Genomic DNA, 13,549 nt, shown 5'->3' on the forward strand with positions numbered 1-13,549 from the left:
GGCCAACTCTTCTTCTGTGGCCTTAGTGGTTCCCAACAGACGTTATGTACAAGTAGTACAAAACAGAAATGAAGTCATTAGCAAGACAAGGCCAACTCAGTGGCCACTGAGTGAGAGGTCGAAAGGCCAGCATTGAGTCCACAAATTAAGAAATACTAACTGCCCCATCACTCAACTAGCCAGGTACCATTTGGGGAAGATCTGAGACAGACACGGGAAGTTGGTCCACATGAAACACAGAAGGCAGGAGTCAGTGCAGAGTAGGGAAAGAAAGGGTTTGTGGTGGGGTAGGAGACCCACAGTCTGCCAGTGTGCCTGATGAGAGTCAGGTAGGAACATGGGAGTCCCTGAGGACACCTGATGTGCCCATATTATTTCTGTAGTGGTGGAGAGTGAGCCAACCTGCTGTTTATCTTCAATCTGTTCATATGGCTAGGAGCCTTGAGGAGTAGGGAAAAAAAAAAAAAACTGGCTCTGTGGAGGAGAACTGTTCCAGGTCTCTTCTCTACGCAACCTCGACCTATCCCCCTTTAACATCTACCCTGCGTAACATGAAGAAATAGAAACTCTGAGACCAGCTATTTACACTTCTAGCCTAAAGTCAATTTCATTTCCTCATTGACTGTCATTGAACTGGTTGGGTGTATTTCCATTAAAAAAAAAAAATCCAAATCAGTAATATCCAACATTTCATCTATTTGTTCCAAACCCAAGCAGTTATGATAATCTGCAAGACACATCTGGCTGCTGAGACAAAGGCAGATGGGTCCAAACTTGTAAATTTTGTATTTATTATAACAAAAATTATGACATGTCATTTGCGCATTCTGCTTTAATATAACTCTGGTATGTAAATAGTCTAGTGGAACTCTATACAGTCATGCTGATTGTGGCAGCAGTAAGGAACATAATTAAAAAGTGTCTGCAAAAGTCAAGAGGCTGGGGTTGGGAGAGGAGGCAAGTAGGTTCAGGGTCCCTTAGTGCAGGCTCCTCCAGTGGCCTCAGAGCCACTTATCTGAGCAGCAGCACCTGGCCTCTGCACTGCACTGCAGGTGTGTGGGGGTGGGGGGCTGAGCAGGGAGGGTTGATCAGAGTGGGAGATGTCAGTTATTCAGGTTGTGTCCTTATGCCAAGACTACAAAACATTTTAAGCATCACTATATAACACTGAGCTATTTACAATAGAAATTTCTCAATCAACTGTTCTCTCAGAGAAAATTAGTGAATCCCAGTGACTTAAGTCACCTGACAGAGTAAAGCAACTCCTAGGAGTTAGTCTCCATATTCTACAAATGTCTATCATTTTTCAAGACAAAAAAAAAAGCCTCCCCCCCACAGAGAAATACAGAATTACAATATTATTAAATCATTTAGCAATGGCAACCTGCCCTGGCTTCCAAACAAACACAAAAAGCCATTTTTAAAAAATATTACATTATCATTAACTGTTTCTCTGTAATATATTAAACCTTTTGTTCTTTGTCTTTACACATCTGATATGTTAGGAAAAGAAGTTAACAAATTTAAATCATATTGGTAAAGCATCACTAGAAGAAAAGTAATCATTAAAAAATAACCAACAAGAAAAGAATCTACAGATTAGCTGCAAAGACAGGTTGGGAGAAGTGTCTGGGAGAAGGACATGGAGTAAAACCCCTGGTTTAATGTGAGCCTGGGAGACTCTTACAACTGTCTTTCCTGGTTAGTTTATTCTTAAAACAGTATTCAGACGGGGTCATAATGGCGTGTCATAACAGTCTGGCAGCTGGTCCATCTGAAACTGCCGCTGTGGCGGCTGCTGCTGTTCCTGGTGATGTTTCATGATTTCTTTGACCTCCTCTTCCAGCTCTGGGGGTATGATAAACTGATCATCAGGATCTGGCTGAGCTGGGGCAGCAAAATAGCCTCCAGGCTTTCGGAGAGGTGCGTCTGTAGCAACCTCTATCACATTGTGGCTTCTTTCTTGGGGCGCTACAGAGCCATTGGCCCTTCGGCGCCCAATGGTCCCCACAGCAGAAAAGTCTGCCTTCCTGGGCAGACCTGGCTCATCTTCATTGGCACTGATGACAATGCCCTCGTCGCTGGCCTCGGCTGGTACCTGCAGCAGGTGCTGCTGTTTCTCCTTTTCCTTGGCCCGGGTGCAGTGGATGTCCACTTCCACCTCCACCCGGCTGCCATTGGTGAAAACACCCTCAATTGGTTCTTCATCATCACTGTCAAGGCCGTTGTCAGAGAAGGCGCTAGAGAAAGTGGCGCTGGACAGCTGGCGCTGGAAGGAATTGGACAGACAGACTGGGTGGAGCATGCAGCGCTGCTCGCTGGGGTAGGCAGGGCTGCTCTCATTCAGGGCTCCAGATGGGGGCTCATCAGAGGCGGTAGAGCCCACCTCGCTGCTCATCTCAGAAGTGGAGAGCTCACTGCTGATCTCAGACGCCATGCCACTGCTGGAAGACGGCACTCCAAGCCCATCAGAGGGCCGGTCCTTGATCACCATGTTGACGGAGGGAGGGAAGATGCCTGGGCTGGGTGGTGGCACGCTCCCTCCACCACTGAGCTCGCAGCAGCAGAAGCTGTCCTCTGTGACGCTGAGCTGCACCACCACAGCACTGATGCTGTCGTGGCAGCCATAGCTCTGGGCCAGTGTGCACAGCTTCTTGGCAGCTGCCAGGGCATCGGGCACATTGCGCACGGCCTCCACGGCCTCCTCAATGGACAGGCTGTCCCACAACCCTTTGCTTCCCAGGATGAAGAACTCGTCCTGGGGGGTGAGGAGAATGGACTGCACGTGGGGGCGAGGCACCACACTGGGGTGGAGGAAGGTGTAGCCCAGGATGCGCGTGGACTCAGTCACTCCGTTCACCTTGCCGTCCTGGAAGAAGAAGGGTTCCAGAGTGAACACAGAACACCCATGGCAACTGTGCAGTGTCCCCCTGGGTCCCCTGACTGGAGCACCACAGAGAGAGTGCAGGCCTGACTGGGAAAGAGCAGAATACCTCAGCTCTTCTCTTTACTGGGACCACATTCACACTAGGAGGCAAGACTGTCTTACCTCCAAGGCAAGCGTGCTGGCCAGCTCCTCCTGAGAGGAGGAGCCTCTGTGAGGTAAGCCAGTCCTGAGAAAGACACCTGAGCCAGGTACCATTCAACCTTCCATTACTCTCCACTAGTACATGAACCGCAAGTGGGGGAGGTGCTGGAAGGCCCAGAAGAGGAGACAAACACTGGGAGCTCTTAACTGGTGGAGAAAATCTTGTGTGACTAGCTGGGTCAGAATGCTTATGTTTTGAGAGGCAGATGCCAAAGGAGAAGTGCCAATTCTTATTATTTCCTTGAACTTGACTTCCTGTTGGCAAATGGGGTAGGCAAAGAGTCTCTCCCAGATTTAGTTGAGCTGAGCTCATGCCATTTAAATCAGCAGCCAAAGTTCCAAACCATCTGCCAGCAAAAAAGACCTTTACATTAGTTTTTACCACGTGTCTGCTCACTTCTTTCAGGTTCTCAGGTCCATGACGTGTCTCCTAATGCCCCTGGTTTTAATACCTCTTTCCAGAGAAGGCTCCATGATATCAAATGCAATTTTTTAGTGTGTGTCTTCCAGAAGAGCCTCTTCCTTTCCACCCCTACCACCTGCCTTGACTTGGGCTTGGCAAGGTGCTTGCCTATTCTTAGAGTGCTGTCCCCAACTCCTCACACAACCTCGCCATGCCACCCTTTTAAGAAGGAAACATTCTTAGAAGTAAAATTAGTCAAACAGAGCTTTAAGCATGATTTTGAATTCACTTGACTCTAGTGATGGAATCTGTCCCTAGAGTGTGGATTTGACAAGAACCACCCTTGCTCTTCTGCCCACACTTAAGAATTCTCCACATCAAAACCAATGGTTCTGTGTATTTGTGTGTGTGTTGAGAGCACACTTCAAGTACAGAAGTGAAAAATGAGACCCAAACCCCTCATTGTTGAGCACTCAGCAATGCAGACCAAAGCGATAAGAGGAAAGGCATAGAAAACAAGAGAAAAGGGCTGACCTACACACTGCCTGCTGATTCACACAGCAGAAATCCTTCCCTTCTGATCACACTGGGCCTATTGCTGAGCACTGAATTCAATACATTCTGTACAGTATTAGCTGTCTTTGCTCCTAACATAGTGTCTACTATTGATTTTAATCCTCCTTGCTCCTAGGATAGACAGAGAACTAAATTCACACTCCGACTCATTTCTATGGAATTCCACAGTATTTCTACAGGCCCTTACAATGTCTATCAGAAGTCAGACTTTTTACTATGGAATTAGCCTAGGTGTCCATCAACAGATGAATGGATAAAGAAAATCTGGTATATGTACACACGGAAGTTCTTTTACTTAGCCATAAAGAAGAATGAAATTATATTATTTGCAGGAAAATGGATGGAACTTGAGACCACTCTGTTAAGCAAAATAAGCCAAACTCAGAAGGTCAAGGGTTGCTATGTTTTCTCTCACATGTGGAAGCTGGAGAGGAAAAAAGGACAAGAAAGGTGGGAGGGGATCTCATGAAAATCCAAGGGAGGTTAGTAGAGGAAAAGGACTGGGGGTGGAAGGAGGGAAAGGACAGGGAAGTGCTGGGGAGTGATGGTGACCAAATTATATTGTTATACTGCAAATCCTACCATTACGTTCAACTGGAATGCACCAACAAAAAAATGTGGGAGGGGAGAAAGAGGGAAAACACAGCTTTTCTCTACTGGACCACAAGCTTCACTAGCCTGCCTTGAACTACGCATGGTTCTGTGGGTCTTACTGACAATGTAAGACTAGAAATTTCTTATGGGCAGATTTGTATCTGTCGGGATCACTGCTGTACTGCCTATCATTTTCCAGGCAAATGAGAGGTAACTGACACTGCAGGGTGAATTAGTAAATGGAGCAGAAAGAACTACTGGAGCCCATTTTGGAAGTTTCACTAGTAATGACCTTGATAGGCTATAGATTTACTCCAGTGTTTCTCAACAAAAGCACTATTGCCATTTGGGGTCCAAATAAGTCTTTGTTGTGGGAACTGTTCTGTGCATTATAAGATGTCTAGCAGCATCCCTAGCCTCTAGACACAATGGGCCAATGGCACTCTGCCCAGTTGTGACCAAAAATGTCTTTAGATATTACCTGGTTTTCTGTGAGGGGCAAAACTGCCACTGGGTGAGGCCTGAACCAAAATAACAAGTAGTGAACATGTACACAGACATGTTAAGATAGGAGAGATACACTAAAATTCCCACTGTACAGATGAGGAAGTTAAGGCTAAGAAAAGTTTAAAGGTCAGAGCTTGCAAATAGCAGAGCTGTGAAACCAGCAGTGTGATTTTAGGAGATCACTCAGTCAGCACCTCTGAAGACGGGCTGTGAGGACCAAATGAGATCATGGCCATCAAGCATGATGGCAACTGGCGTTTCATTACTCTATCCCTTATTCCTTGTGTTGATATGTGTATATCACATATCATTGACCTTCTGAGTTTGGCTTATTTTGCCAAACATATGGCACACATATACACATATCAACACAAGGAATAAGGAGGGTATATACATTCCTTGTATGGTATGTATAGATACCATGAGATATTTATTTTGTGAAACTATAGACTTAGAACACTAAATTTTAACTTAGAATCATAATTTTAAGCCAACTTCAAAAATGTCCATTGAAGGCAAAAGCTCCCTTACTGGTTTCTGCCACGACCTGCTGGTCACTCCTCCCACCATTATGAGGGAGATCCCTCTTTCCTCACCTCAGTGATAATGGCCTTGTGCTGCTTTATTCTCTTTAGCTCTTCTTCACAGCTCATGACATAAGATCTGGACAGAGGCAGTGGCTTTCCATTTCGACAAAGAACTGTTTGGCACTTGCCCACATTAGCAGAGGTCAAGGTGAAGGATCCTCCTGGGTCCACAGGGTCATGCTTGATATGACAAAGGACAGCAGCACCTCCAAGTTTCTGCCCAGCAGTTCCAAGTTTCCTAGAATCCAAAAACAGGGGGTGAAAATTCAAACAACCCATCACGTTTCAGTTTTACTAATTCAATGGGAAGACTGTACCACTGGACAGGGCCAGGAGGTAGAAGGAAACTGGAAATTTGACTCAGCTTCTTTCATCAAAGCACAAACCAGTGAACTTCTCAGAGGAAAAGAGACCTTGGAACCTGACATCACACACACTCACATCAAGAGGCATCTGCTCAAAACTAGGGGGGAAAGTGTTACTTTTTCATTAGAAGCCCTAGGAGTTAGTCTGGAATGAAGGAGTCCTGAGACCACTGTGAGAGTCAGCTAACCCCATGTCAATCACACAGCCCCTCCAGCACACACACCTCAAACACCAAGTGCTTATGATCTACTCTTTTACTTATGACCACTAACTCATAGATTAATAAATACATGAAGCCCTTACAAATTTTGACACTCAAAAGGAGCAAAGAACTCCAATTATAAGCCCTGCAAATGGTAATTCCTCCCAGGTCTCTGCTATTTCCAAATGGTACAGGAGCAAAAGAGTTAAGAAAAACACTACCCTGTTTCAGCAAGGCAGACCCTCAGGTACTGTCAACTCCTATCAAACATCTAAGTGAAGCAATTGGTAATAGTGGCTGTGAAAACTAGGGCTGCCTACTCACATGTATTAGTAGATCAAGCACAAAAGAACATACAGTTCCCCTAAGGACTGAAAAGCTCATCACAATCTTGTACCCTGTTAACAAATAAAGAAAACAAGAGGCACACAAAAAGCCCTGGAGATGGGCCGACAATTTGGGTCACTACATTCCAATTTCCCAACATCCACAACCAGATTTGGCTTTAAGGCTCTTCCAAAGCAGCTCTACTTTCTTCCTTTTAAAGGCAGACAGATTTGTGAAAAGTGGAGCTACTAATCAGACTTTGGGGTCCTCGATTCTTATATTTTATTCAGTGCTTGAGTTATAAAGAGCAGACCTATTGGGAGGTTACAAAGGATGTATATGTATGCACGCGCATGTGAAAATGCATGTGATACATCTCAGTTTTTTTCCTAGAACAAGTGTAGCTAGCACAACAGAAGAAATGACAGAGAAGTAGTTCAGGATGTACATAATTAAAATGTTCTGTGAATTAAAGGATGACATAACAGAGCAAATACAGGCAGCAAAAGATCATTTCAATAAATAGCTACATAAGCAAATACAGAAAGCAAAAGATTACTTCAATAAGGAGACAGAGGTTCTAAAAAACAAACAAACAAACAAAAATCCTTGAAATGAAAGAAACAATAAACCAAATTAAAAGCTCAATAGAAAACATCACTAATAGATTGGACCACTTGGAAGACAGGACCTCAGATAATAAAGACAATATATAATCTTGAAACACAATAAAGATGGTAAGAAACCATGAGCAGAACATTCAAGAAATATGGGATAATATATAAAGAACAAACTTAAGAGTCACTGGGATACAGGAAGGCATAGAGTTAAAAACCAAAGAAATGAACAATCTATTCAATGAAATAATAGCAGAAAATTTTCCAAACATGAAGAATGAACTGAAGAACCAAATACAAGAGGCTTATAGAATGCCAAATGTACAAAATCACAACGATCCACACCAAGGCACATTATAATGAAAATGCCTAGCATACAGAATAAGAGAATTTTAAAAGCCACAAGAGAAAGGAATCAGATTATATATAGGGGGGAAAACAATTTGAATGTCTGCAGAATTTTCAACCCAGACCCTGAAACCTAGAAGATCCTAGAACAACATATACCAAGCTCTGAAAGAAAATGGATGCCAATCAAGAATCTTATATCCAACAAAATTAAGCTTAAGATTTGATGAAGAAATAAAACCTTCCACAATAAACAAAAGTTAAAAGAATTTACAGCTACAAAGCCTGCACTACAGAACATCCTCAGCAAAATATACCATGAGGAGGAAATGAAAAACAACAATGAAAATCCACAGAGGGAGGTATTACCACTAAAGGAAAAACTAATCAAAGGAGAAACCAAGTCAAGTTAAATACCAAAAATAAACAAAAATGGCTGGTAATACAAATCATGTCTCAATAATAACCCTAAATATTAATGGCATAAACTCACCAATCAAAAGGCATAGACTGGTAGATTGGATTTAAAAAAGGCAATATGCTGCCTTCAAGAGACTCATCTCATAGGAAAAGATATCCATAGACTGAAGGTGAAAGGTTGGGAAAAAACATACTACTCGCATGGACTATGGAAACAAGCAGGGGTCTCCATCCTTATATCAAATTAAGTAGACTTCAAGCCTAAGTTAATCAAAAGGGATAAAGAAAGACATATACTGCTCAAGGGAATCATATATCAACAAGACATAACAATTATAAAGATATATTCCTCAAACAATGGAGCATCTACATTCATCAAACAAACTCTTCTCAAGTTCAAAAATCAAAGACACCACAACACAATAATTCTGGATGACTTTAACACACCTCTTTCACCCCTGGATAGATCTTCCAAACAAAAGCTAAACAAAGAAACTACAGAACTTAATAATATAATCAATAACTTAGATTTAACAGACATATATAGAATACTTCATCCACCAACAAGCAAATACACTTCTTTTCAGCAGCACATGGATCCTTCTCTAAAACAGACTATATGTTATGCCACAAAGCAACTCTTAGCAAATACAAAAAAGTAGAGATACTACCCAGCATTCTATCAGATCATAATGGAATGAAATTAGAAATCAATGATAAAATAAAAAATAAAAGCTACTCCAACACATGGAGACTAGATAATATGCTATTGAATGAACAATGGGTTGCAAAAGACATCAAAGAGGAGATTAAAAATTCTTAGAGGTAAATGAGAACACAGATACAACATATCAAAATCTCTGGGACACTATGAAGGCAGTACTAAGAGGAAAGTTCATTTCATGCAGTTCATTCCTTAAAAGAAGAAAAAGACTTCTTCTTTTAAATGACCTAACAATACATCTCAAAGCCCTAGAAAAAGAAGAATAAATCAATACCAAAAGCAGTAGAAGACAGAAAATTATTAAAATCAGAGCTGAAATTAATGAAACTGAAACAAAAGAAACAACTGAAAAAACAGACAAAAGAAAACGTTGGTTCTTTGAAAAAATAAATAAAATTGGTAAACCCTTAGCCATGCTAATGAAGAGAAGGAGAGAGAAAACTCAAATTATTAATATCCATGATAAAAAGGAAATATCACAGTATGGAAATACAGAAGATAATTAGAAACTATTTTGAAAATGTGTACTCCAATAAAATAGAAAATATTGAAGGCATTGACAAATTTCTAGAGTCATATGATTTGCCAAAACTGAGTAAGGATGATATACACAAGTTAAACAGATCAATTTCAAGCGACAAAATAGAAGACGCCATCAAAAACCTACAACCAAGAAAAGCCCAGGACCGGATGGATACACAGCGGAGTTCTATAAGAACTTTAAAGAAGAACTAATAGCAATACTCTTTAAATTATTTTGTGAAATAGAAAAAGAGGGAGCACTTCCAAACTCATTCTATGAGGCCAATATCACCTTGATTCAAAAAACAGTCAAAGACACATCAAAGAAAGAAAACTTCAGACCAATATCTCTAACGAACATAGATGCAAAAATTCCCAATAAAATTCTGGATAATCGAATACAAAAACATATCAAAAAGATCAAGTGGGGTTCATCCCAGGGATGCAAGTTTGGTTCAACATACAGAAATTAATAAATGTAATTCATCACATCAGTAGACTTAAAGATAAGAATCATATGATCATCAATAGAGGCATAATAAAAAGCATTCGACAAAATACAGCATCCCTTCATGTTATGTTCAAAACAGTAGAAAAACTGGGAATAACAGAAACATATCTCAACATTGTAAAAGCCATCTATGCTAAGCCCCAGACCAACATCATTCTAAATGGAGAAAAATTGAAAGCATTCCCTCTAAAAATTGGAACAAGGCAGGGATGTCCTTTTTCACCACTTCTATTTAACATAGTTCTTGAAACACTGGCCACAGCAATTAGACAGATAAAAGAAATTAGAGGGATACGAATAGGAAAAGAAGAATTCAAATTAGCACTATTTGCCAACGATATGATTCTTTACCTAGAAGATCCAAAAACTTCTAGAACTAGTAAATGAATTCAGCAAAGTAGCAGGATATAAAATCAACACCCATAAATCAAAGGCATTTCTGTATATCCATGGCAAATCCTCTGAAAGAGAAATGAGGAAAACTACCCCATTTACAATAGCCTAAAAAAAAAAAAAAAAATACTTGGGAATCAACTTAATGAAAGAGGTAAAAGAGCTATATAATGAAAATTACAAAACCCTAAAGAAAGAAATCAAAGAAGATCTTAGAAGATGGAAAGTTTTCCCTTGTTCTTGGATAGGCAGAATTAATATTGTCAAAATGACCATACTACCAAAAGCACTATAGAGATTTAATGCAATTCCAATCAGAATCCCAATGACATTCCTCATAGAAACAGAAAAAGCAGTCATGAAATTGATCTGGAAAAATAAGAGACCCAGAATAGCTAAAGCAAACCTTAGCAAGAAGAGTGAAATAGGTAGCATCACTATATCAGACTTTAAACTATGCTACAGAGCAATAGTAACAAAAACAGTATGGTATTGGCACCAAAATAGACTTGTAGACCAATGGAACAGAATAGAGGACACAGAGACAAACCCCCATAATTATAGTTATCTTGTATTAGACAAAGCATAAAAAACATATATTGGAGAAAAGATAGCCTCTTCAACAAATGGTGCTGAGAAAACTGAAAATCCATATGCAACAAAATGTAATTAAGCTCCTATCTCTCACCATGCAAAAAACTCAACTAAAAGTGGATTAAGGACCTAGGAATTAAACCAGAGACCCTGTGCCTAATAGAAGAAAAAGTAGGCCCAAATCTCCATCATGTCAGAGTAGGCCCCAACTTCCTTAATAAGACTCCTACAGCGCAAGAATCAAAATCAAGAATCAACAAATGTGAACGATTCAAACTAAAAAGCTTCTCAGCAAAGAAACAATCAGTGAGGTGAAGAGAGAGCCACAGAATGGGAGCAAATTTTTACCACATGCACATCAGATAGAGCACTAATCTCTAGGATATATAAAGAACTAAAAAATCTTTACACCAGAAAACCAAATAACCCAATCAATAAATGAACCAAGGAACTGAACAGCCACTTCTTGGAAGATGATATACAATTAATCAACAAATACATGAAAAAATATTCAACATCTCTAGCAATTAGAGAAATGCAAATCAAAACTCCTCTGAGATTTTATCTCACTCCAGTCAGAATGGCAGCTAGTAAGAATACAAAACAAAAATTGTTGGCGAGGATGTGGGGAAAAAGGCACACTCATACATTGCTGGTTGGACTGCAAATTAATGTAGCCAATATGCAAAGCAGTGTGGAGATTCCTAGGAAAACTGGGAATGGAACCATCATTTGACCCAGCTATCCCACTCCTTGGTTTATACCCAAGGACTTAAAAACAGCATACTACATGGACGCAGCCACATGATTCATTGTTTATAGCAGCACAATTCACAATAGCTAAATTGTGGAACCAACCTAGATGCCCTTCAGTAGATGAATGGATAAAGAAAATGTGGTATACATATACAATGGAATATTACTCAGCATTAAAACAGAATAAAACCATGGCATTTGCAGGTAAATTGATGCAGATGGAGAATATAATGCTAAGTGAAGTAAGCCAATCCCCCCAAAAAACAAATGCCCAATGTTTTCTCTGATATAAAGATGCTGATTCACAATGGAGATGCAGGTGGGGAGCATGAGAGGAATAGATGAACTTTAGATAGGGCAAAGGGGAGGGAGGGGAAGGGAGAGGGCATGGGGGTAGGAAGAATGGTCGAATGAGATGGACATCAGTATGAAGACAAGAATGATGTGACTCTACTTTGTGCAAAACCAAAGACATGAAAAATTGTGCTCTATATGTGTAATATGAATTGAATTACATTCTGCTGTCATATATAACAAATTAGAATAAATAATAATTTTTTTTTAAAAAAAGCATGGCTGGTAGTTAGAACACCCTCTGGAGTGTTACTGCTTGAGCCCCAATTCAGGCTGTACAACCAACCAGCTCTTGCTTCACCTCTCTGTACCTCAGTTTTTCATTAGTAAAATAAGAATGGTAACAATACCTATCTCACTTGAAAAAATTTATCACATGTACAGTATTTGGAACAATGACTCTACATATGAAGGGCTTGCTAAGTATTAGCTCTTACCATTGTTCAACTGCTAATTGTTCATGCCCACTGGGAATCTGACACACGAGGTGATTCTGGCAGCAGAGACCCACTCCAGAACCCCTGCATGAGTCTCTCTGCAAGAAGAACCATTCACAACTCAGACACAACTCTGAAAGTTACTGGGAACAGCCTCTGCAGCAGACACTAATACCCTGGTTACAAAGCCACTTCCTCTGGTAGATGATCCGAGGAGAAGAAAAGCAGCAAAAGAGAGGTCATCTCTGTTACCATGAACTTTGAAGCACTAGGACACTCTTCACTTGAAGTCCCAAAGGAGCAATGGTCTGTGGTCCATTATTTATAGATCGGCAATTCCTGTACAACCTACAAATCCCTTAAGATGACTAAATGAGCAATTCCTTGAATGAGGGAGACTAGATTTCAGTCTTAAGGATCCAAACAACAATCCACAACTCCTGGAGCTGTGTGGCAGGTGGAAGTGCCAGGCAACACTGAGGACTCTGTTAGCAATGCTGTCTTAAACATCAAGAAAGGGGGCAAAATAACAAAGAATGCTTTAACTCCTGGTCAAAATTCCACAAAGGAAACCATAAAGGTCAACAAACTGGGATAGAAATGGTACATTTCAATAAGAAGTCCAACACCAGTCCATTCCAGCCTGTGGAGCTCATGTGATTGTGGGGAGGGTGGGTGTTGCAAACACTGAAAATCTAGAAACAAAACAGGCCTGTAAGGTCCAATTCTCTGAGAAACTACATTCCTGCCATGGACTCAGCCTCCTACAAAGCTACCTGAATACCAGCATGTCTCAAACCCAAGCACAGGTCCTCCTTGACCACTGAGGCAACACCTTGAGCATGTACAGTCTAAAACAGTGCCCTGAGATTATTGGGCCCCCACTTTGCTAACCAGAAGGCAAACACTTAAAGAACAAGAGTACACAGAGCAGAAAGTGTTTTACCTTTGCATAACAATGAACGTATTGACCATGTATTCTTCTTCATTTTTTGTTTTCTGCAGTTCTTCAGCCAAAATGTCACTCATGGTACACTGGAGAAGGTACGGCACCTCCACATTGCGGTCTCCATCAAATACACCATACAGGGCCTCTCGGTTGTCACAGAAGTTATTCACAGACAGAGCTGCGACACACAACCTGCAAAGCAAGAACACTTGTGCTGAGTCTGCTCATTTTCCCTTCTCTCTGCCCAACTCAACTCTTATTTTTTTTTCTTTCA

The 13,549-nt window shown here is 40.8% G+C and overlaps 1 protein-coding gene across 1 annotated transcript in view; it reads right to left on the reverse strand.

Moving 5' to 3' along the window:
- Positions 1 to 774: 774 nt before the first annotated feature.
- The window catches only part of Phlpp1 (PH domain and leucine rich repeat protein phosphatase 1), a 223,769-nt gene continuing 210,994 nt past the window's right edge, over positions 775 to 13,549 (reverse strand). Inside the window, exons 15-17 of the mRNA XM_027949099.2 lie at positions 13,273 to 13,467; positions 5,765 to 5,993; positions 775 to 2,869 (exon numbers count right to left, since the gene is read on the reverse strand). Of these exons, the coding sequence (XP_027804900.1) occupies positions 1,736 to 2,869; positions 5,765 to 5,993; positions 13,273 to 13,467 (1,558 nt within the window). The 3' untranslated portion in view covers positions 775 to 1,735. The remainder of the gene's footprint in view (positions 2,870 to 5,764; positions 5,994 to 13,272; positions 13,468 to 13,549) is intronic.

Source organism: Marmota flaviventris, chromosome 16 (genome assembly GCF_047511675.1).
Source record: "Marmota flaviventris isolate mMarFla1 chromosome 16, mMarFla1.hap1, whole genome shotgun sequence".
NCBI classification, from domain to species: Eukaryota; Metazoa; Chordata; class Mammalia; order Rodentia; family Sciuridae; genus Marmota; species Marmota flaviventris.